The 19,890-nt window shown below is 38.3% G+C and overlaps 1 protein-coding gene, 1 long non-coding RNA gene and 1 other non-coding gene across 4 annotated transcripts in view; 2 read left to right on the top strand and 1 right to left on the bottom strand.

The window, feature by feature from the left end:
- LOC138836110 (cytochrome P450 2C5-like) overlaps positions 1-19,676 on the top strand; it is a 33,431-nt gene extending 13,755 nt beyond the window's left edge. The window contains exons 8-10 of one of the 2 annotated variants that reach the window (XM_070034601.1): positions 3,608-3,749; positions 18,467-18,584; positions 18,897-19,676. In XM_070034601.1, coding sequence (XP_069890702.1) covers positions 3,608-3,749; positions 18,467-18,584; positions 18,897-19,083 — 447 coding nt within the window. In that variant the 3' untranslated portion in view covers positions 19,084-19,676. Of the gene's footprint in view, positions 1-3,607; positions 3,750-7,214; positions 8,117-18,466; positions 18,585-18,896 lie in introns of those variants that run through there. The other variant, XM_070034602.1, reaches the window with a different exon arrangement.
- On the top strand, positions 194-299 carry LOC138836134 (U6 spliceosomal RNA). Its single transcript, XR_011374915.1, has one exon. It is a non-coding gene; the product is annotated as a U6 spliceosomal RNA (small nuclear RNA).
- Positions 12,561-18,903, bottom strand: LOC138836112 (uncharacterized). The gene is made up of 3 exons (XR_011374904.1): positions 18,682-18,903; positions 17,019-17,185; positions 12,561-12,723 (listed from the first exon to the last, which is right to left on the bottom strand). It is a non-coding gene; the product is annotated as an uncharacterized lncRNA (long non-coding RNA).
- Positions 19,677-19,890: the final 214 nt, after the last annotated feature.

Raw genomic sequence — 19,890 nt, 5'->3', positions numbered from 1 at the left:
GGAAACAAAAAACAGCAAAAGAAGGAAAAAACCCTCATTTTCATTTCCTGGAGTTCATTCCAATAAATATTTCTTTGTATGATCAGATGCACATAGGCATTGAACCTTTGTGTTCTCCTCAAAGTATCCTTCTGTGGTCTCACAGTGTGAATGCCTCTGTTTCTTCTTTTTATTTGTTTAAAATTTTAGTGTGGTTCTGTCTTAGGCAGTACATATGGTAAAAAGAAACAATACAGAGAAGATTAGCATGGCCCCTGAATAAGGGTGACTCTCAAATTTGTGAATCATTCCATATTTTTATCAAAATGGATACCAGGAAATGGAAACACTGGAGGAGGGACATTAGGGGCACAGGAATGGAGGAAGGACGGATAAGCAAATGCAGTCATTGTATTCTAGATGGGTAGTTGTCGACCTTCTATTGCTTTATGCCCTTCTTGCTTTTAAGGTTTCTGCTGTTGAGAACTCTGGTATTATGCTGATGGGTTTGCCACCATAGATGATTCATTGCTTTTCTTTGACAGCTGTCAGTACTGTTTACTGTTTCTGAATATTTAATGTTTAACTATAATGTGTCTTGGAGTGATTATTTTTGATATGATCTGTTTGCTGTTCTAAAAACCTTGTGTACCTGGATTTATTAAGATTTAGGAAATATTCTCACATCATTTTATTGACTATGTTTTGTATTGTTTAGCATGGGCCTTTTCTTCAGCCTCTATGTCTATGTTCCATAGGTTTGACCTTTCAAGTTCCCAAGGTGGGCTTGTATAATCTTTTCACACTTTTCACCTAGTTCTTCATCTGACTAATCTATCTACTTTTTCCTTGATCCCTGATATTCTGTTTCAATTTGATTCACTCTTTTCTATTGAGTTCTTTTTATTCATATAGTTTTTCATTTTCAAATTTCTAGTTTAACTATTTTTTAGTATTTCTGTATCTTTCTTGAACTCCTCATTTATATATTGCATTGTTTGTCTTACTTCATTTAGCTGTTTATTTGTATCCATTTCAAATTCACTCATTTTTTATACTTGTTCTTTTTATTGTATTGAAATCATTTTGTTGAAATAATTTTTTTTCTTTTAATTTTAATTTTTATTGGAAAATATTGTACAGAGGGGTTACAATTACATGGGCAAGATAATGAGTACATTTCTTATCAAGCATTGTAGCCTCCTCCTTTGTTTCCCCTTCCCTCCCGTCCCGTCCTCCCTCCGCCCCCCCATCCAATTCTCCTCCCCCCCAACTAAAGTTGTAAATTTCATTTTTCCACATAAGGACTTGTACATCTCATTGTTGAAATGGATCCACCTGTATCCCTATTTAAACAATTTGTTTTTTCCCTTCCCTTCCACAAATTATACCAACCTCAAATACAGTGAAAGAAGGGGTTATACCATGGGGGAGGGTAACATACAAAGCAACAAAGAAATAATCTTACATATATGTTAAAAACAACCACCTGAAAGAAAAAAAACATTTGAATACATATCTTAGGGTTCATTTCCCTAACATCAACTTATCGGACCTTTTCTGCTTGACTTAGACATATACTAGTTATGGCAAATAAGGGAAACCATGGGACCTAAGTTTTTTTGGGCCAGGCTTACTTCACTTAATATAATTTTTTCCAAATCTTTCCATTTCCTAACAAATGGGGCAATGTCATTCTTTCTGATGGAGACATTTTCTTGATCCATTCATCTACTGAGGGGCATCTGGGTTGGTTCCATATCTTAGCTATGGTAAATAATGCTGCAATAAACATAGTGATGCTGGTAGCTTTAGTGTGGCCTTGTTTGTGATCATTTAGATAAATGCCCAAAAGTGGGATTGCTGGGTCATAGGAGAGTTCTAGGTGGAGTCTTTTGAGGAACCTCCATACTACTTTCCAAAATGGTTGAACAAGTTTACACTCCCACCAACAGTGCAGTAAGGTGCCCTTCTGTCCACATCCCCTCCAGCATCTGTTGTTATTAGAGTTCATGGGTGAAGTGGTATCTCAATGTTGTTTGGATTTGCATTTCTTTTATGGCTAGAGAGGTTGAGCATTTCTTCATGTGTCTATTGGCCATCCTTCTTTCCTCTTCACAGAAGTTTCCTTTAAGTCTTTAGCCCACTTATTTTTTGGACATTTGTTTCTTGGAAGATTTGTTGTTGGGGGATTTAAGTTTTTGAGTTCCAGGTATATTTTAGATATGAGACCCTTGTCCGTTGTATGGCTAGTGAAGATCTTCACCCAATCCTGGGCTTTCTATTAATCTTGCTAGCTATGTCCTTTGGCATACAGAAGCTCTGCAATTTCATGCAACCCCATTTGTTCAACCTTTCTTTGATTTGTTGTGTTTCTGGGTCTCTATTCAGAAAATTTCGGCCTGTGCCAAGGAGACCTAGGGTGTCTCCTATTCCATCATGTAATGTTTTTAGGGTGTCTGCTTTGACTCCGAGGTCTTTGATCCATTTGGAGTTGATTCTGGTGCAGGGTGAAATATAAGGATCTAGCTTTAGTTTTCTACAAGTAGTTAACCAATTTTGCCAGCATCATTTACTGAAGGGCTGTCTTTCTTCCATTCTACTTTTTTAGCTCCCTTATTGAAAATTAGATGGCTATAGGTCTGTAGGTTCATTTCTGGGTTTTCAATTCTATTCCATTGGTCCTGAGATCTGTTCTTGTGCCAGTACCAAGCTGTTTTGATTACTATGGCTTTGTAGTAGAGTTTGAAATTTGGTATTGATATTCCTCCAGCACCGTTCTTTCTTTTGAGGATCATTTTTCCTATTCAGGGTCTTTTATTGTTCCATATGAATTTTTGGATTGCCTCTTCATTTCCTTGAGGAATGAGAATGGAATATTGATAGGTATTGCATTGAATTTGTAGATAGCCTTGGGAAGTATTGCCATTTTCATGATGTTGATCTTTCCAATCCAGGAGCATAGGAGTTTTTGCCACTTGAAATAATTTTTCTTGCAATCATGCATTTGAGTTCTTTGGGCTTTAATCTTCTTCAATATCCTTTATGTCTATTGCTATAGAATTGGTAAACTTTGGAGATACTTGCCTTTTTTCCATACATTCTGTTTTGATTTTTTTGGTTCATTGGTTGGAAGTCTTCATTACCTATAGACTAGAAGATTGAACTAAGTGATTCTCATTGTATCTGTCACTGTTTTAACTATTTGTGTTCTGTGTTTTTTTGGCGAAGGTCATGGGGGGGAGGGTCATGAGGCTTGAACTTAGAGCCTGAGCACTGTCCCTGACCTTTTTTGTTCAAGTGATTTACCACTCTGAGGCACAGTGGCAAATTGGAGATAACAGCTTCATGGGCTTTCCTGCCTGAACTGTCTTTGAACTGTAGTTCTCAGGTCTCAGCCTCCTGAGTATCTAGGATTATAGGTGTGAGCCTCTATTTACATATATATGCATATATGTATAGTTTATATATATGCAGAGGTTTATATAGATCTAGGTATATATATGTATCAATCTAGGTAGATCTATAGATCTATCTATCTATCTATCTATCTATCTATCTATCTATCTATCTATCTATCTATCTATCTATCTAATTAGCTTATGTTATCTGTGTGTATTGTTCCCAGGGCACATCCATACTGACACCACTGACATCTGTGCTGCATGACCCCAAAGAATTCCCCAATCCAGACAAGTTTGACCCTGGCCACTTTTTGGATGAAAGTGGTAACTTTAAGAAAAGTAACTACTTTATGCCTTTCTCAGCAGGTAATAAAATTTCATTTCCATTCCTCAGGAAAATTTTGTAGAGGGGATGTCAGTTGGAACTTATTAAAGCCTCCTTGGGGCTGGCGTATTTGCCATAATCTCCTGATTAGGAGCAGCACTCTCAGTGCCCATAAACTTTCCTGTTCATGATTCATCTCCACTCTTTGATCAGATTAGCAAGACCTCAGTTTCTCTGTGCATTTCTTCCAAGTTCAACAAGGTATAGCAAGCAATTCTGGCATTCTTTCTTTACACATATCATGATGATCTCTTCCTAAACAGTAAAACTCATTTAGACTGCCCTCACTCACAATGAGAAATATGATCTCATCAGAGGCCCCTCCCACATATTTTTGTGGCATTTGTCACCCCCAGGATTCTCTATAGAATGATTCTCTCCCAATAGACACAGAAGAACAACAAAGGGCAGTGAGGAAAGATCATCACAGATGACAAGACATGAGGATTTGTGGGTGGAGTATTAACTCATTTGTCACATTCTTGAACTTGATTATTAAACAGAAAATGGCATAAGCAACATTTTAAGACATTTAAGGTACTTCAACAGGGACAGATAGTAGATGGAAGACAGATCAGAACATTAGAAAGAATGTCAAGAACCACAAGAACAGAACATTTACTCTCAAAGTGTCAGAAACTGTCAAATATTGGTAGATTTCCCACAATGATCACAGAGCACTCAGCTCTTCTTTCAGTCTAAGACGTGTGTCTGGATATTGTATCCCCACACCTGCAGTATGTGTGCTGTGTGTCTGACCAGGGAGCAGCCTTCCTTCACTGACACTGTGACTTTTTGTCTTTTTTGTTTGTTCCTTTATTTGTCTCATTTTGGGGTTATTTTTATTGTCAGTTGTGTGAAATCAGGGTTTGGGCCCTGTTCCTGACCTTTGTTGCTCAATGCTAGCATTCTCCCACATTGAGCCACAGCAGTACTTCTGCTTTTTGGTGGATAATTGCAGGTAAGAGTCTCAGGGACTTTCTTACCCCAGACTCACTTCTAATCATGATCCTCTGATCTCAGCTTCCCGAGTAGTTGGATTGTAGACATGAGCCACTGGCACCCAACTAATGACCTCACCTTTGATATCTGCTTTACATCTGTCATATAGATACCATGGGAAAGGCAGTGATTGCTCTTCAAAAATTCACTTTTTTTTACACAAAGGGAAACATTTTAAATAATGAGAAAATTATGGTTTCAAATGATTTGAGTGTCAGTGAAAATCTGAATATGATATTTGGGAAGCTGAATGAGGGCAAGACTTTATGGCTTGAAGGGACACAAAGAGCACAAGAAAGGACATGAAATGTGATCTGTGTCTTGATGTCTATAGGAAATGTATCATAGCCAAAAGGAATTTCATGATGTAGTACTTAAACATTGTAATTTTATGTAGGCTGATAAAATGGACAGTTGGGCTGTCAATATTAAAATGCAAAAAGTGTTCATCATGTTTCTGGGGACAGTGCACATGAGCAATATGAATGGGTTTTCTTAGAAAAACATAGATGTCTCTAGAACATACAAAGTATATCATTGAAACCTGAGACTCAAACTTTTTATAAACAAATAATGAAATTTTGATTAAAATTGTAATAAATCCTAATCTATTCTTATTTTAATTTCTCACCAACATTTCATGAAGGAATTATTAGCATCCCCATTTAATATTTGGAGAAGATAAGGCTCAGATATTTTACTAACTTACCCCACATGGGTGGTTAATGACGGTGTCAAGATTTGACTTCTGAGTTGACTTGGAAAGCAGTATTTCCTACCACTATTTTTACATGTGATGAATTCCACTTGGAGCCATGGGTAGGTCTATGTCCTGCACTCCTACATTTTATTATTCTATAGGTACAAATGTTTAGAGGAAATCCCAAAGTACATGATCACATTCCTTTCTGATTAGTAGGGATAATACTAAAAGAGAAGGATGGGAATAGGTCATAAGGTTGAGGACAGACTGTATTAAATCCTCATCTCAACCACAGGAAAAAAGTACAATTGGAAGCCAAAAGATCTTCTGGAATTATGATCCTTTCCTTTAGCTGGGAACATATTAGGGTAACGACATAATAATTTGGCAACCCACAACCTGGCACAGAGAAAGAGAAAAGAGGGAAGAGAAGACAAAAGTGTTTATCAACTCAAGATTCTTCTGCATTAATCTATGTTAGACTTACAAGTTTGTGTGTGCCTGTGCTACCATTCTCAGGTTTAAAAAACAAACAAACAAATGTATTAGTGAAGATTACATATTCCCAGGTATCTGTACAGCTCTCCTGCTCTCTGTGCATTCAGTAATTCACTGAAGGCACATTGACACATTCTTTCTTTTTTTTTTTTTTTTTGCTGGTAGCTTTCGTATGGCCTTGTCAATTTTATTTTCCAAGAATAGTTTTTAGATTTACAGAGAAATCGAGAAGGAAGTCCCTAGAGTTCTTACATGCTTACTCCTCTTTTCCCCTAACTGTGCCATGCATTAGTATGGTACATTAACTATAATAAGAAAATCAATAATGGCACATTATTATTAACTGAAGTTCAAAGTTTCCCTTCCTCCCTCCCTTCCTTCCTTCCTTCCTTCCTTCCTTCCTTCCTTCCTTCCTTCCTTCCTTCCTTCCTTCTTTCCTTGCTTCCTTCCTTCCTTCCTTCCTTCCTTCCTTCCTTCCTTCCTTCTTTTCTTCCTTTCCTTCTTTCCCTTCCTTCCTTCCTTCTTTCCTTCCTTCCTTCCTGCCTTCCTTCCCTTCTTTTTATCTCTTTCTTTCTTCTTTCTTTCTTTCTTTCTTTCTTTCTTTCTTTCTTTCTTTCTTTCTTTCTTTCTTTCTTTCTTTCTTTCTTTCTCTCTCTCTCTTTCTTTTCTTTCTTTTGTCTTTCTTTCTCTTTCTGTCTCTCACCCTCCCACTCTCCCTCCCTCCCTCCCTCCCTCTCTCTCTTCCTTCCTTCCTTCCTTCCTTTCTTCCTTCCTTCCTTCCTTCCTTCCTTCCTTCTATCCTTCCTTCCTTCCTTTCTACCTTTCTACCTTTCTTGGTTGTCGGGCTTGAATTCAGGGCCTGGGCACTGTGCTTGAGCCTCTTTGTATTCAAGGCGAGCACTCTACCACTTGAGTCACAGTACTCCTTCTAGTCTGAAGTGGATAATTGGAGATAAGAGTCTCCTGGGTGCTTCCTGAGTGGGCTAGCTTCGAACCGTGATCCTCAGATCTCAGCCTCCTGAGTGGATAGGATTAAAGGCGTGAGCAACTAGTGCTCAGTCAAAGTTTCTTTTTTTAAAAAGAGATTTGCATTACTGGAGTTTGAACTCAAGGCTTTCAATACATTGACACATTCTTTTACCCGTTATGAATGCAATGCTTCACACTCTCACACTTCTATACATGGAGTCATTTCTTACTTTGACTTGTTTTTTGTTTTTTGGTTTTTTAAAAAAAGTTTCAGGGAAACAGCTTTGTGCTGGAGAAGGCCTGGCCCGCATAGAGCTGTTTTTATTCCTAACCACCATTTTACAGAATTTCAACCTGAAACCTCTCCTGGATGCACGGGACCTTGATATCACTTCTGTTCTGAATGGGCTTGCCTCTTTGCCACCACCATACAAGCTGTGCTTCATTCCAGTATAAAGAAGAGCTCTGCTGTCTGGCTCCAGCTGTGCAGCAATCTGCAGTTCCCTCCTCTGAGCCACCACTCACCTCCTTCTCCTGCCCCATCTCCCTCCTCCCTCCAGATCCAGGAAGATCCGTGCTCTATTTTGGAGGGATTCCTGTGTAATTGCACTATGACATCTAAAATCTCTTATGCTTTATAATAATTTTATTCACCACTCCCCGTGCCAATACTTCTCTAATGCTGATTGACTAATCTGTTAGTATGACAAAACCAAAAAATGATTACCGTGTGACAGGTCAGAATGCTTTCTAATGAAGAGAAAGAGAGGGAGACAGAGATAGGCAATCTGTGTTCCTTCAAGCTCTATCAAATTTTTGTTTTTAAATAGCAGATGTCAGAGAAGATAGGGCACAAGGCTGACAATGGAGGCTTCCCTTCCCAGCCTTCCTCCGTGTCTTCATTCATCAGGGAACTGTTTTTCCTCCACAAGGAGAGGGTCACTTAGGAGAGGACCTGAGCCTGAAAAGTCCTGCACACTAGATTTTGGCTAGCAGAGAAAGTTGTACATTGGGCTAAATAGGAATGTTTGTTACTTACCTTCAATTTTGACAAATCATCTCTTTTTCCCTCACTCATAACTCCTGAATGTAGCAACCAAATATATTTCTATATAGTTTAAAAAAACAAGCAGGAATCCCTCTATATTCTTATCGTCTAACTTAAAACTTTTCTCCAAGGATGAGGGAGAGTAACAGAGGAGGTGAGTCTCATCTAGATATATTGCACAGCTGGGCCCTGTTGACTCATGCCTAAAATGCTAGTTACCCGGGAGACTGAGACCTGGAAGATCAAGGATTGGAGCTAGGCAGGACAGAGAAGTCTGACAGAATCCATCTCTCAAATAGTCACCAAAACTCAGGGCAGGAGATATGGCTCAAATAGCAGAGCACCAGCCATGAGCAAGAAAGCCAAGCAAGAGCCTGAAGCCTTGAGTTCAAACCCCAGTACTGGCACTAAAAGGAAAAAAGCATTCCGTTTGCATGTGGACATGTCATAATGAAAGCCTTTGAGAGCTAACTGATGCTAATAGAAAGGATAGAAACTGAGTATACAGTAATCAGCTGAGAAAGATGTCTAAGCCTATAGGATTGACTCAAGCTAATGAACTCAAGCAACTACTTTGATATTTCCCATTAAATCCCAAAGGATTCGCTTCTAAATTGCATTGTTCAGTTCCAGAGAGATGCCTAGTGGATCAGTGGATATCCAGGTCCTTAGTGAAGCTTTACATTTCCCACAGGTTTGTTTTCCACTAAGACATCTCATATTCATGCTATTTTGAGCAGAAGCATTTTTTCTTACAGAAGAAGCATATTTGGGACAATGGAAGCTGCTAGAAATCACTGAGTAGAGTCAGTGTGTTTGCTGATTCCACTGTGATCCTAGATGATGAAGTAGCCTGGGGAGAAATGAGAAAATGAACTATAAAAATTCCTCAAAATGTCTTCCTTTGTACTAATTTGGCAAGCCCTAAACTCTATAAAAAGTAATAATTATGTGATCATGGAGAAGTCAGTTAGATGGTCTGGCCTGAGGCTGAGTGTTAGCGCATCCTTGAACCCCTCCCACTTTATATGTTCCATCAAACTTCCCTTCAAACTGGGCACCAGTGACTTATGCCTGTAATCCGAGCTACTTAGGAGGTGAAGAACTGGGGTTGCAGTTCAAAGACAGCCCAGGCAGAAAAATTTGTGAAACTATGATCTCCTAAAGAAACTACTCACAAAAAGCCAGAAGTGGGACTGTGGCTGAAGTGGTAGAGCAGTAGGCTTGAGCACAGAGAGGCTCAGAGACAGAGGCTAGGCCATGAGTTCAAGCCCCGGGACAGGCCAAAGGTTGCCATATAACATTGCTATTTACATCCAACTTTTATATAATATGTACAGTATGACTATACAAATGAAATTTCTTTCGTAAATTATTGTTTTTACTTTTAGATCTATAATATATCCCCTGATCTCACTTATTATGTACCAGGGAGTCATAACACAGCAATGAAAAATGTTGCTTATATACAAAACTATTTTTTGGAGAAAGTAAAAGACCATGAAGTATCACTGGGTGTTAAAAATCCAAGAGATTAAAATGAAACAGGTAAAATGTAAAAATATCTGCACAGTTATTGAATCCTTGAGCATTTTATGACACAATGAGTAGTTGGTGTTATGAGAGATGTTTAAACTATCAGACCAGCAGTGCTTGAAAAACTAAATAACAATTAGGTAAACTACACTATTCATCCTAGGAAACTTAAAATTAATTTATTAAATAATTAGAATACATATGTTGTTTTTCTTCATATAAAAATCTAATTAAGGGGGCTGGGAAAGTGGCTCAGTGGTAGAGTGCTTGCCTTGCATCCATGAGGCCCTGGGTTCGATTCCTCAGCACCACATAAGCAGAAGAGGCTGGAAGTGGGGCTGTGGCTCAAGTGGTAGAGTGTTAGCCTTGAGCTGAAGAGCTGAGGGACAGCGTCCAGGCCCAGAGTTCAGGCCCTACAACCGACATAAAAAATCTAATTAAGGAGAAGCAGAATCTGAGGGCAGGTGAAATAAAAACAATTGCCATGCAAACAATAGTGTCATTATATAAAGATGTGTGTCATTATTACACATTGTATAGAATAGAAGAACTAATCAGTGTGCATTTGTCATCTTTTACAATGATTTATTGTGATATTTTATAGATGCACATAATTTATTTCAGTCAATTTCACCTCTTCTATTATGTTTCCTAATCCCTCTTCTTTGTATATAAATTTCAGTGGGTTTCATTATGATGCATTCACATGAATATATACCTAATATATATGTAGCATATATGTTCAATAAACATAGATAATGCATAGATTATATATGTATATATAATCTATAATGTGCTACAATCAACTAAGCATAGTTGACTCCTTATTGGGTACCATGGGGATTACTGTAACAAACATATGGCAGTCTAGTGTGAAATTTCAGCAAATTAGCTTCTGACTACACATTTAATCCTCCTCCCCTCCAATTACATCCTACTTCAGTTGTTTTGGTTACAAAGTACATCTTTAATATATTTGTACCCATAGCATTCATCCATGATTATTGCCTCATGTATTATCTTTAAAAAGTGCATATAAACTAAATAGAGGTTGCATATAAAAATATCGTATTAACATTCCTGTTCATCTGTAGGGTGATATATAACAAGGATATGTATTTCTTCATATGGCATGGATTTGTTCTTCAATATGTTTTAGTTTCTACTCAAAACCTGATTCAGCTTAGCACTTCTTGTATTATAAATCTATTTGTGACAGACTCTCTTTTGTTTATCTTAGGATTATTAATTTCTCTTGCATGATAGCAGGATATGATATGAAATTAATGTTTTAGTCCATGACATGGAATCATTTCCACCTCTTAGATTTTCATTAATTTTTTCAACATTTATACAGCTTTGATTATAGCACTTGAACAGAACTCCACTTCCCACTTTTGCTGCTAAGTGGATATAAGAGACTATTAAATCTTCAAATTCATTTCAACAGATGGAAATTTTAGTATTGGTGTTTGAGCACACTATCTAGAGTAATTTTACAGTAAGAGTAGAGTAATTGTAATTTGATGATCTTAGAAAGGTACATAAAGTGGATATTACTTAGGTTGGTTTCACTTGATGAGCTTAGAAAGCACATGAAGTTGATATAGTCAAAGGAAATAGCTCTTTTCCTAGCAAGAACAAATGTTGAGAGGTTTTGTATATTTTAATTATATATTATTAGACACATTACAAGTCATCTGGAGAATATAAAAGCATGATGGATTTAATGTTGGACCAAGACCAGCTAGAATATGATGTATTTTAACCACTTAATTATTTCCTCATTCAACATTTAAAACTGCAACCTAGTTGACAACTTAGTTTCGCACCATCTTCTCAGTCCTTGGCACTGCTTTATTCATCCTCTCTCCTTCATACCAATGACAAGTTAATGTGAACACTTTTTGTCTTCATGATTACTGTCTCTTCACCTCATGCATTCCTAGTCATTCCTTCTCAGGTTCCCTAGACCACCTGACTTGGTGCTTACCTTCTGCTGGACCATCTTGTTTTGATGAACCCATCCTGAATCCTTTTGTCTCCTAAGTTTTGATGCCTTTTAGCATTTTCACATGTAATATTTAGCATGTGCAAATTTTTGATACAAGAAGTTAAATTGGAACAAGAAACTCAGTCTTATAATCCTACTACTCATGAGATTGAGATCTGAGGATCAAAGTTTGAAGCCAGCCTGGCACAAAAGGCTTTGAGACTCTTATATCCACTTACCAGCAAAAGTGGGAAATGGAGTTCTGTTCAAGTGGTATCACACTAGCCTTGAGCAAAAATGCTCAACGACCACACCCAGGCCCTGAGTTCAAGCCCTAGGACCAACAACAGCATCAATAAGAAAGATGATTGCAGAATTTGCTTTGGACTTGTAGTACCCATGTCCCTAATTTTCCTACTTTTTTTGTTCTTATTGTTATTGTTGTTTTTGGACACAAGGATTGAACTCTGGGCCTGGGCACGGTCCCTGAGCTCTTCAGCTCAAGACAAACAGTCTACCACTTGAGCCACAGCAACATTAACAGTTTTCTTGTGGTTAATTGGAGTCTCATGGACTTTCCCGCCCAGCCTGGCTTCAAAGTGCACTCCTCAGATCTCAGCCTCAAGAGTAGGTAGGATTAAAGGCGAGAGCCACCAGCATCTGGCTAATTTTCCTACTTTTATTACTCAATTTTCTTACCCATTAAAAATTAGAGAAAATATAGTTATTAGTGGCTTAAATGAGTGGTGAGTTTCTTGATTTCAAATACAGAGTCACAGTATCTTATCAGTTAGAGTAGAGACAACACAGTAGCCCTGAAGCCTTGGACTCAACTAGGGTCACCCCTGCCATGACATTGTGCATTTCTCTTAGTGCTTTACTCTCCAGGTTTATGTAAGATAGTGTAGATTCACTATAATCACTTCTACTGGTAAATAATGTATCAGATAATTATATCAATCCTAGAAGCAGGAAAATCAGAAGGAGCCACTGGAATTTAATAATGAAAGTTTGATTTCATACTGAAAGTTGCATCTGCTTTATTTGGTGCTGAGACAGAAATGACAAACAAAACACTGAGATACTCCCTGCTACTCCTGATGAAGCACCCCCACATCACAGGTAGGCGAATTATAGGAAAACATGGGTAAGATGCTGCTAGAGATTTGCAGATATGTCTCCCAATTCAACATCCTGTGCCACCAGCTGTAATCAACGAGAAATGATGAGAACAAAGCCGTAGGAAAAGCAAAGAGATTCTCCTGTGGTGTCTGGATTTTATGGAATGTAATTATTGGAAAACTGCTCCAGCACAAGTTGATATACAATTTTACATGAATTTTACACCAAAAATGCCAGTTTTAGTAATAGGTAAGTTCTTCTATATACCTTTTCTCATTTTAAGGCTGCAATAAGCCAAGAGAATTTTTGTCATCAATGCATAAGTAGAAGTCCTAGAAATTAATGAGGATGTCTGAGATAAAGTCCATTCTTGGGCATGTTCTAAAAACAGAGACTCATTAGAAAGGTACTATTGAGGCAGGAGCCATACTTGAAGGACTTGTAAAATTTCAGAAGTCTATTTCCATAAAACTTACATCTGATAAAGTTAGAATTTTATGGAAAGACTTGGAAAAAATTATGTTAAATAAAGTAATCCAGGCCCAAAGAAACATAGGTTCCATGGTTTCCCTTATTTGTAATAACTGGTATATGTCTGAGACAAGCAGAAAAGGTCAAGGTCAGATAAGTTGATGTTAGGTGAAATGAACCCCAAGATACGTATTCAAATGTTTTTGCTTTCATGCAATTGTTTCTAACATATATATACGATGATTTCTTTGTTGCTTTATATGTCCCTCCTCCACAGTATAACCCTTGCTTTCACTGTATTTGATGTTGGTATAATTTGTGGAGGGGAAGGGAAAAACAAATCGTTTAAATAGGGATAGAGGTGGACCCATTGCAACAATGAGATGTACAAATCATTATGTGGAAAAACGAACTTTACTAATTTTTGGGGGGTGGGTACAAGGGGTGAGGGCGGAGATGGGAAGGGATGGGAAGGGGAAACAAAGGAGGTGGCAACAATGCTTGATAAGGTGCTGAGGAATCGAACCCAGGGCCTCAGGAATGCAAGGCAAGCGTTCTACCACTGAGCCACCTTCCCAGCCTGTTTGTGATTTTAACCATCAGTATTCTACAATACAGTGAAATATGTGAAATTTATGTAATCACCTAATATCAATTTTTTAAAAAGGTGAGAGAAGGAATAGGTCAGGAGCGATGGGTGACAATATTGTCAGACACCTTGTATTCATCTACTGTTTTGTAGAATTGGAACTTCTTTGTACAACTACTTAAAGATAATACAAAATTTAAAAAAGAAATATAAATATTAGGCACTATCTAAATATTTTTTAATTAGGAAAGAGAATTTCAATATGGAAGGAATGTCTGTCTACTCAGAAAAGTACAGAAGTGACAATATGAGGAAGAAAGAAATAGAAAGTTGAGGAGAGAGAGAGAGAGAGAGAGAGAGAGAGAGAGAGAGAGAGAGAGAGAGAGAGAGAGAGAGAGAGAGAGAGAGAAAGTAAAAGAGAAAGAGATTTATAGGAAGGAAATCACATGGATTATGGGAATTCAAGTATATCTGAATGGTTCCATAGACCATATTATCCTAGAATTATAGAATATGGGGCCACAGAGCCATGCGATTTCTCATTCATCAATTAAAATTTAGTCAATTTCATTTGACTACATTATTTTCTTTTGAGTAGTAATATTTCTGGAGCATAAGTGTTATTTAGGTTTTCAGAAGGGCCTTTGAACAGCCTGTGGTGAGAGAACAGACTTTCATTCAACAAAACGTTGCTGACAGCTGAGAGCAGAACAGTGCATTTTGTACCCTTAAGATAATATAATTTCTGAGATGCAATTGCTCTTACTTTCTGTGATGGTAATCAATCTGTGATTGGCATGTCTACTTAGAAGTCTTGGTATGTACAACATGATAGCATTCTATCACAGCATTATAGCCTATAATAATTTTTAGCAACAGCAAAAGAGAAACATAACATTTTTATAGATAATTCAATTTACCTTGCTGCCAGTTTTCTTTGCATGAAGGAATGGTTTTATTGGGGGTAGAAGATCACCTCTGGATGTATGAATATACTGCTCTATTGGTTTTATGGTGTCTCCCAAGACCTCAGTATTTCTGCTGTAATTATTTGATGATTGTTCAAATTGGTAAAGATAGATTATTGTTTGTGTGTATTTTTATTATATTCAGAACACCATGTATTTCAAGCAGACAGATTTATGTTTTGATGAAAACATTTTTTTCTACTCCTTTTCCCAACAGAGGTAATTCATAATGGGATAGAATAATCAGAAGAGAAATGACATCTATTAAAAAATATGGTGTTTTGTTACAAACTCAATATAAAATACCATATGTTGTCAGATATTGAAAATATCTAGAAAAATCAGTGCTAATTTCTTTCTTCTTTTTTATTTATTTATTTATTTTTTTATTGGTCAGTCCTGGGGATGAACTCTAGGCTTGGGTGCTATCCCTCAGCTCTTCAGCTCAAGGTGAGCACACTACCACTTGAGTCACACCGCCTGTTCTGGTTTTCTAGGGGTTTATTGGAGATAAGAGTCTCAGGGACTTTCTTGCCCCGGCTGGCTTTGATCCATGATCCTCAGCTCTCAGCCTCCTGAGTAGCTAGGATTATAGGTGTGAGCCACCAGCTCCTGCTCAGTGTTCTTCTTTCTATAGTATGACATGTGTTTGGTCTTTGAACAATTATTTTTCTCATAGAACTGTCTTCAAAATGTTGAACTTCAAAATGGATAATTAAACTGGATATTTCTCTTTTAGCATTTCAATTAGGATCTGTTAATTTTGAACTTGTGCTAGTTACTTTGTATTCAGGAGGAGAGAGTAGAATTACTGGAAATATTAAACCACTCTTTCTATTCTTCAAAAAAACTAGATAAATGGCTGAAAAGTTTCCAATTCACGGAAAGTCATGATTGATATTCATGTAGGAAATTCAATGAAAGTCAAGACAAAGCCAAAGAGATTCATACCACAACATGTTTTAATCAATCTGCCTAAAATGAAAGAGAAAGAAAACACTTAAAAGCAGCAAGAGGGAAGCAATTCCTCACATACAGTAGTCTCAATATGAACAACTGGCTCACTTTCCTTTAGAATCTGTGGAAGTCAGCATGTATTAGCACAATATGTTTAAAATACAGACAGGAAAGCTTTCAAGGAAGAATTTTATACCTAGCAATAACATTTCTATGAAATAAGGTTATTTGGGGGAAGGCACCCAGCATCTCTTGTATACTAAGCAAGTATTCTACTACTTGAGCCATAACCCCAGCCCTTTTGTTTGAATATCATTTTTGAGACAATGTGTCTGGAGCTTTACTGTGCCTGACCTTAAACTTATCATCATCCTCCCTCAACCTCTCAAGTAGCTGGGATTATAAGAATCTATTACCATGCTTGTAATATAGCAGTAATTAAGATATTCTAAGCTAATACAAGCAGTAAAGTAATCCCATATGCAGATCTGAGAATGCTAAAGAGTGTCAGCTTTTAGACCAAACAAACAAACAACACTGGACAATAAATCAGTGCAATATTAAGAAACAAAAATCCTCATTAAGAGAAACTATATATGTATGAAGATTAACACTACTGTTCTTTTATGTTTAACCATCCTAATTTCTATGTGCCTTTAAAAGAATGCATAAGATAATCATTGGAAAGGCACTGATTGTACTCTATGCATGAAAGTGGAAATCATAACAAACAAATGCAAACTGGGATTGGATGAGATAAATGTTAAAATGTGTAGTTAGAAGAATCATTTCAAATTGTTCTATGTCTAGGATGCTAATAGTGAACTCTTTCTAATACACTGAGAAAAAAAATCAAGTGCCTTATGACTGCCATTCAGATTTTATTGTGTATCTCACAAATCTAAGAAAAGTAAGGGAAAGAGTAGGTTGAAGTGGGGTGAGAATGTGGAAGGGGCTATCACTGATGAAGCTGCATCCTGGTTATAAACTACTTTGTTAAATCGAACTTGTTTTGTACAACTACTTAATGATAAGGTATATTTAAAAAATTTAAATTCAGTAGTCATATGCTAGTGGCTCACAATTGTAACGTCAACATATGTTGTATTTTATAACTCATTTGTAAATAGTTTTTATTTTTTCTATTCTGTACAATCAGTTTGTCCTCAGTGAGAGGATTTTTACTTAAAGAAAGGAAATATGAACTAATTATTGAGCAAATTCAGTTTATATTTTTCAGGATCCTTGATGTGGAATCACATGCATAATAAAACTTGAAATGCTTTCAGTCCTTTGTGGCCTGAGCATGTGAGTGTCTCTAATAATTACAGAAAATCCAGTGATCCACAGAACTCTTAAGCAAGGAAAGGACCAAGCTGATGTAAGCACTTTACCTGCTCCATATTTATCATGAAAGTCCGGAGGGCTGTTTACATCCAGCTTTGTTTTGTGTTCTTTCACTTTCTCCACAACAAAATTTTTTAGCATAGTTTGCATTTTCAAGAATTGTTTTTATGACTTCCTGTAGATAATCAATGAGAGCAGGAAATCTGTTATAGATCTACAAGAAGAAAATAATTTATTTAATGAAGTATACACTTCAATTCATACATATGTATATGTGTGTTGAATGCATTATATGTACGTGTACAATGGATATGAAATAATATACACACATGTATACAGAAACTATATAGATATAACATAATATACATAACAAACTAGTATGCCATGAGCAGATTTATTTCTAGAAATAAGTATCAAATATGTCTGTCTGTAGCCGTTAGAGTGTCCGCGGGAACCCAAAACCAGCTCTCCTGGATTTCTGTCAGAAATCCTCCAGAAAGTCAGCAAGCTGTAAAGATGGGCGCTTCAGCGACCTTAATATCCCACCCCCCAAGCCCCATTCTGTGGCCTAGCTGTAGGCTGTGGAGCTTCTGAGCCCCCTTCCTAGGTAGCACTGAGATTGCAATAGGACACTTACCCCAGGTGCAAAATTTAAGAGGGCATTAAAAAACACCATAGTCAGCAGGCTCCAGTGGCTCATGTGGGTAATCCTAGCTACTCAGGAGGCTAAGATCTGAGGATCAAGTTAGAAGCCAGCCTGGGCAGAAAAATCTGTGGGACTATCAGAAATCTCTTGGCCTTTTAGCTTAAGGCTAGTGCTCTATCACTTGAATCACATCTCCACTTTTGGCTTATTTTTGTTAATGGGAAATAGTCACTCAGATTTATCTGCTGGGGGCTGGATTTGAACTTCAGCCTCCTGAGTGCTAGGATTATAGACATGAGTCACTGGCACCTGGCTCAGATATTATTTTTATTTACTTATTAATCTGTATATTATTTTTATTTACTTATTTGTTAATCTATACGTTAATCTGTATATATATATATATATGCATACATATTTTGGCGGGGATGGTACTAGAGTTTGAACTCTGTTGCTTGGAGGCTCATGCTCTTGAACCTCCAGACCCCTTGTGTAGAGCACTGTAAGGTACACATCAATATTTGCAAATATCTAATTCAAATGTAATATGATTTTTGTCGTGAGGGTTGACTGTGTGTCAGGTACTGTAGGGGGGCTTTTTATGTATGCTTTAATCTTTTTTGTGCAACAACGAAGGGAAAAATGATTTCATGGTGTATAGAAAAGGCTGGGAGATCAGAAAGGTTAAGTAACTTGCACACTAGCACACAGTAGGGTCACATCTGTTGGACTCCAGTGTCTCTGACCTACTTGGGCATAGATGTGTATGTGTGGCTCTGTCTGAGTGAATAAGTGATACTCAGGCACTTCTGTACTTCCTGGCCAATGTAGGTGTTTTTCTTGTTTCAGGGGACCCCAACAAGCCCTCGGGATTTAGAAGTGTGAAGGCTCCGGTCACCAAAGTGGCTGCCTCGATTGGAAATGCTCAGAAGCTGCCCATGTGTGACAAATGTGGCACTGGCATTGTGTGAGTATCTGCTTCGGGGTCTTGGCAGCCCTGCAGGTGGGCCGACTGGGAAAGATGTGGGCAGCTTGCATGTGAAGGAGCTAAATAAACCCTTTACCTTGTGAACTTGTCAAAGCCGGAAGTGGGCGGGGCTCCGGCACTTCCGAGGGCGGGGCTTCTTTCCCTTCCCCGCGGGAGGCTCCACAGGGAGGCCTGGGCTTTGCTTTCCTGGGCCTTGGTGGAGAAGCTCCGCTCCCAGCTCCAGGAGACCAGTGCAGAGCCAGGTGCCGCCCTGGTGCTCCCGTCACTGACCCAGGCCTCTTCTTGCTGTAGCGGGGCGTTTGTGAAGCTTCGAGAACGTCATCGCCACCCTGAGTGTTACGTGTGCACCGACTGTGGCACCAGCCTGAAGCAGAAGGGCCATTTCTTTGTGGAGGATCAGATCTACTGTGAGAAGCACGCCCGGGAGCGGGTCACTCCCCCTGAGGGCTACGACGTGGTCACCGTGTTTCCCCAGTGAAGCCAGGCCACGCCGACTGGGCTCTGCTTAAAGCCCGGTGCTGATGGCTCATGCCTGTAATCTTGAGTACTCAAGAAGCTGAGTCCTAGAGGAATGCATGCCAAGCCAACCTTGGCTGAACAGTCTGTGAGACTTCATCTCCAATTAGCCAGAAAAATACTGGATTGAAGGCATGGCTCAAATGGTAGAGCTCTAGCTATGAGCAAGCAAGGAAGCCGAGAGATGAAGGCCCAGAGTTCAAGTCCTGGTACTGGCACATAGACACAGAAAAGAGTTATCACAAGAATAACTAAGAAATTCATGCAGAAGCCTGGCACCTGTAATCTTAGCTACTCAGGAGGTTGAGATCTGAGGATTGCAGTTTGAAGCCATCTCTAGCAGGAAATTCCATGAGACTCTTAATCTCTAACCATTGAAAAACCAGAGTTGGAACTGTAGCTTACATGGTAGAGGGCCAGCCAAGCAAGAACATGAGGCTCATTGTTCAAGCCCCAGAAACCAACATACACAAAAGAGAAATTCATGAAGGAAAGTTTTTGTTAAATATTGTTTGTCATAATGGAAATGCAAATAAAAATGGCACCGAGATTCCATCTACCCCAGCCAGAATGGCTGTTTCACTTGAATGCTTAGAGGCAAGTACTGTGCTACTGAACTCCACCCATATTCCTTTGTCTACTCCTTCCCTCCAACCTTCCCTCCTTTACTCCCTTCATCTTTCCCTGTCTTCCCTCCCTCCTCACCCCCTCTCTCAGTTTCTAAAGAAAAGTTTGTTTTGATGGCACTGAAGTCTTATAAAGTGGATGA

The sequence above is a fragment of the Dipodomys merriami genome, unplaced genomic scaffold (genome assembly GCF_024711535.1).
Source record: "Dipodomys merriami isolate MVZ:Mamm:240054 unplaced genomic scaffold, mDipMer1.0.p SCAF_249, whole genome shotgun sequence".
Taxonomy (NCBI): domain Eukaryota; kingdom Metazoa; phylum Chordata; class Mammalia; order Rodentia; family Heteromyidae; genus Dipodomys; species Dipodomys merriami.
This window is presented reverse-complemented; position numbering and strand designations above follow the sequence as displayed.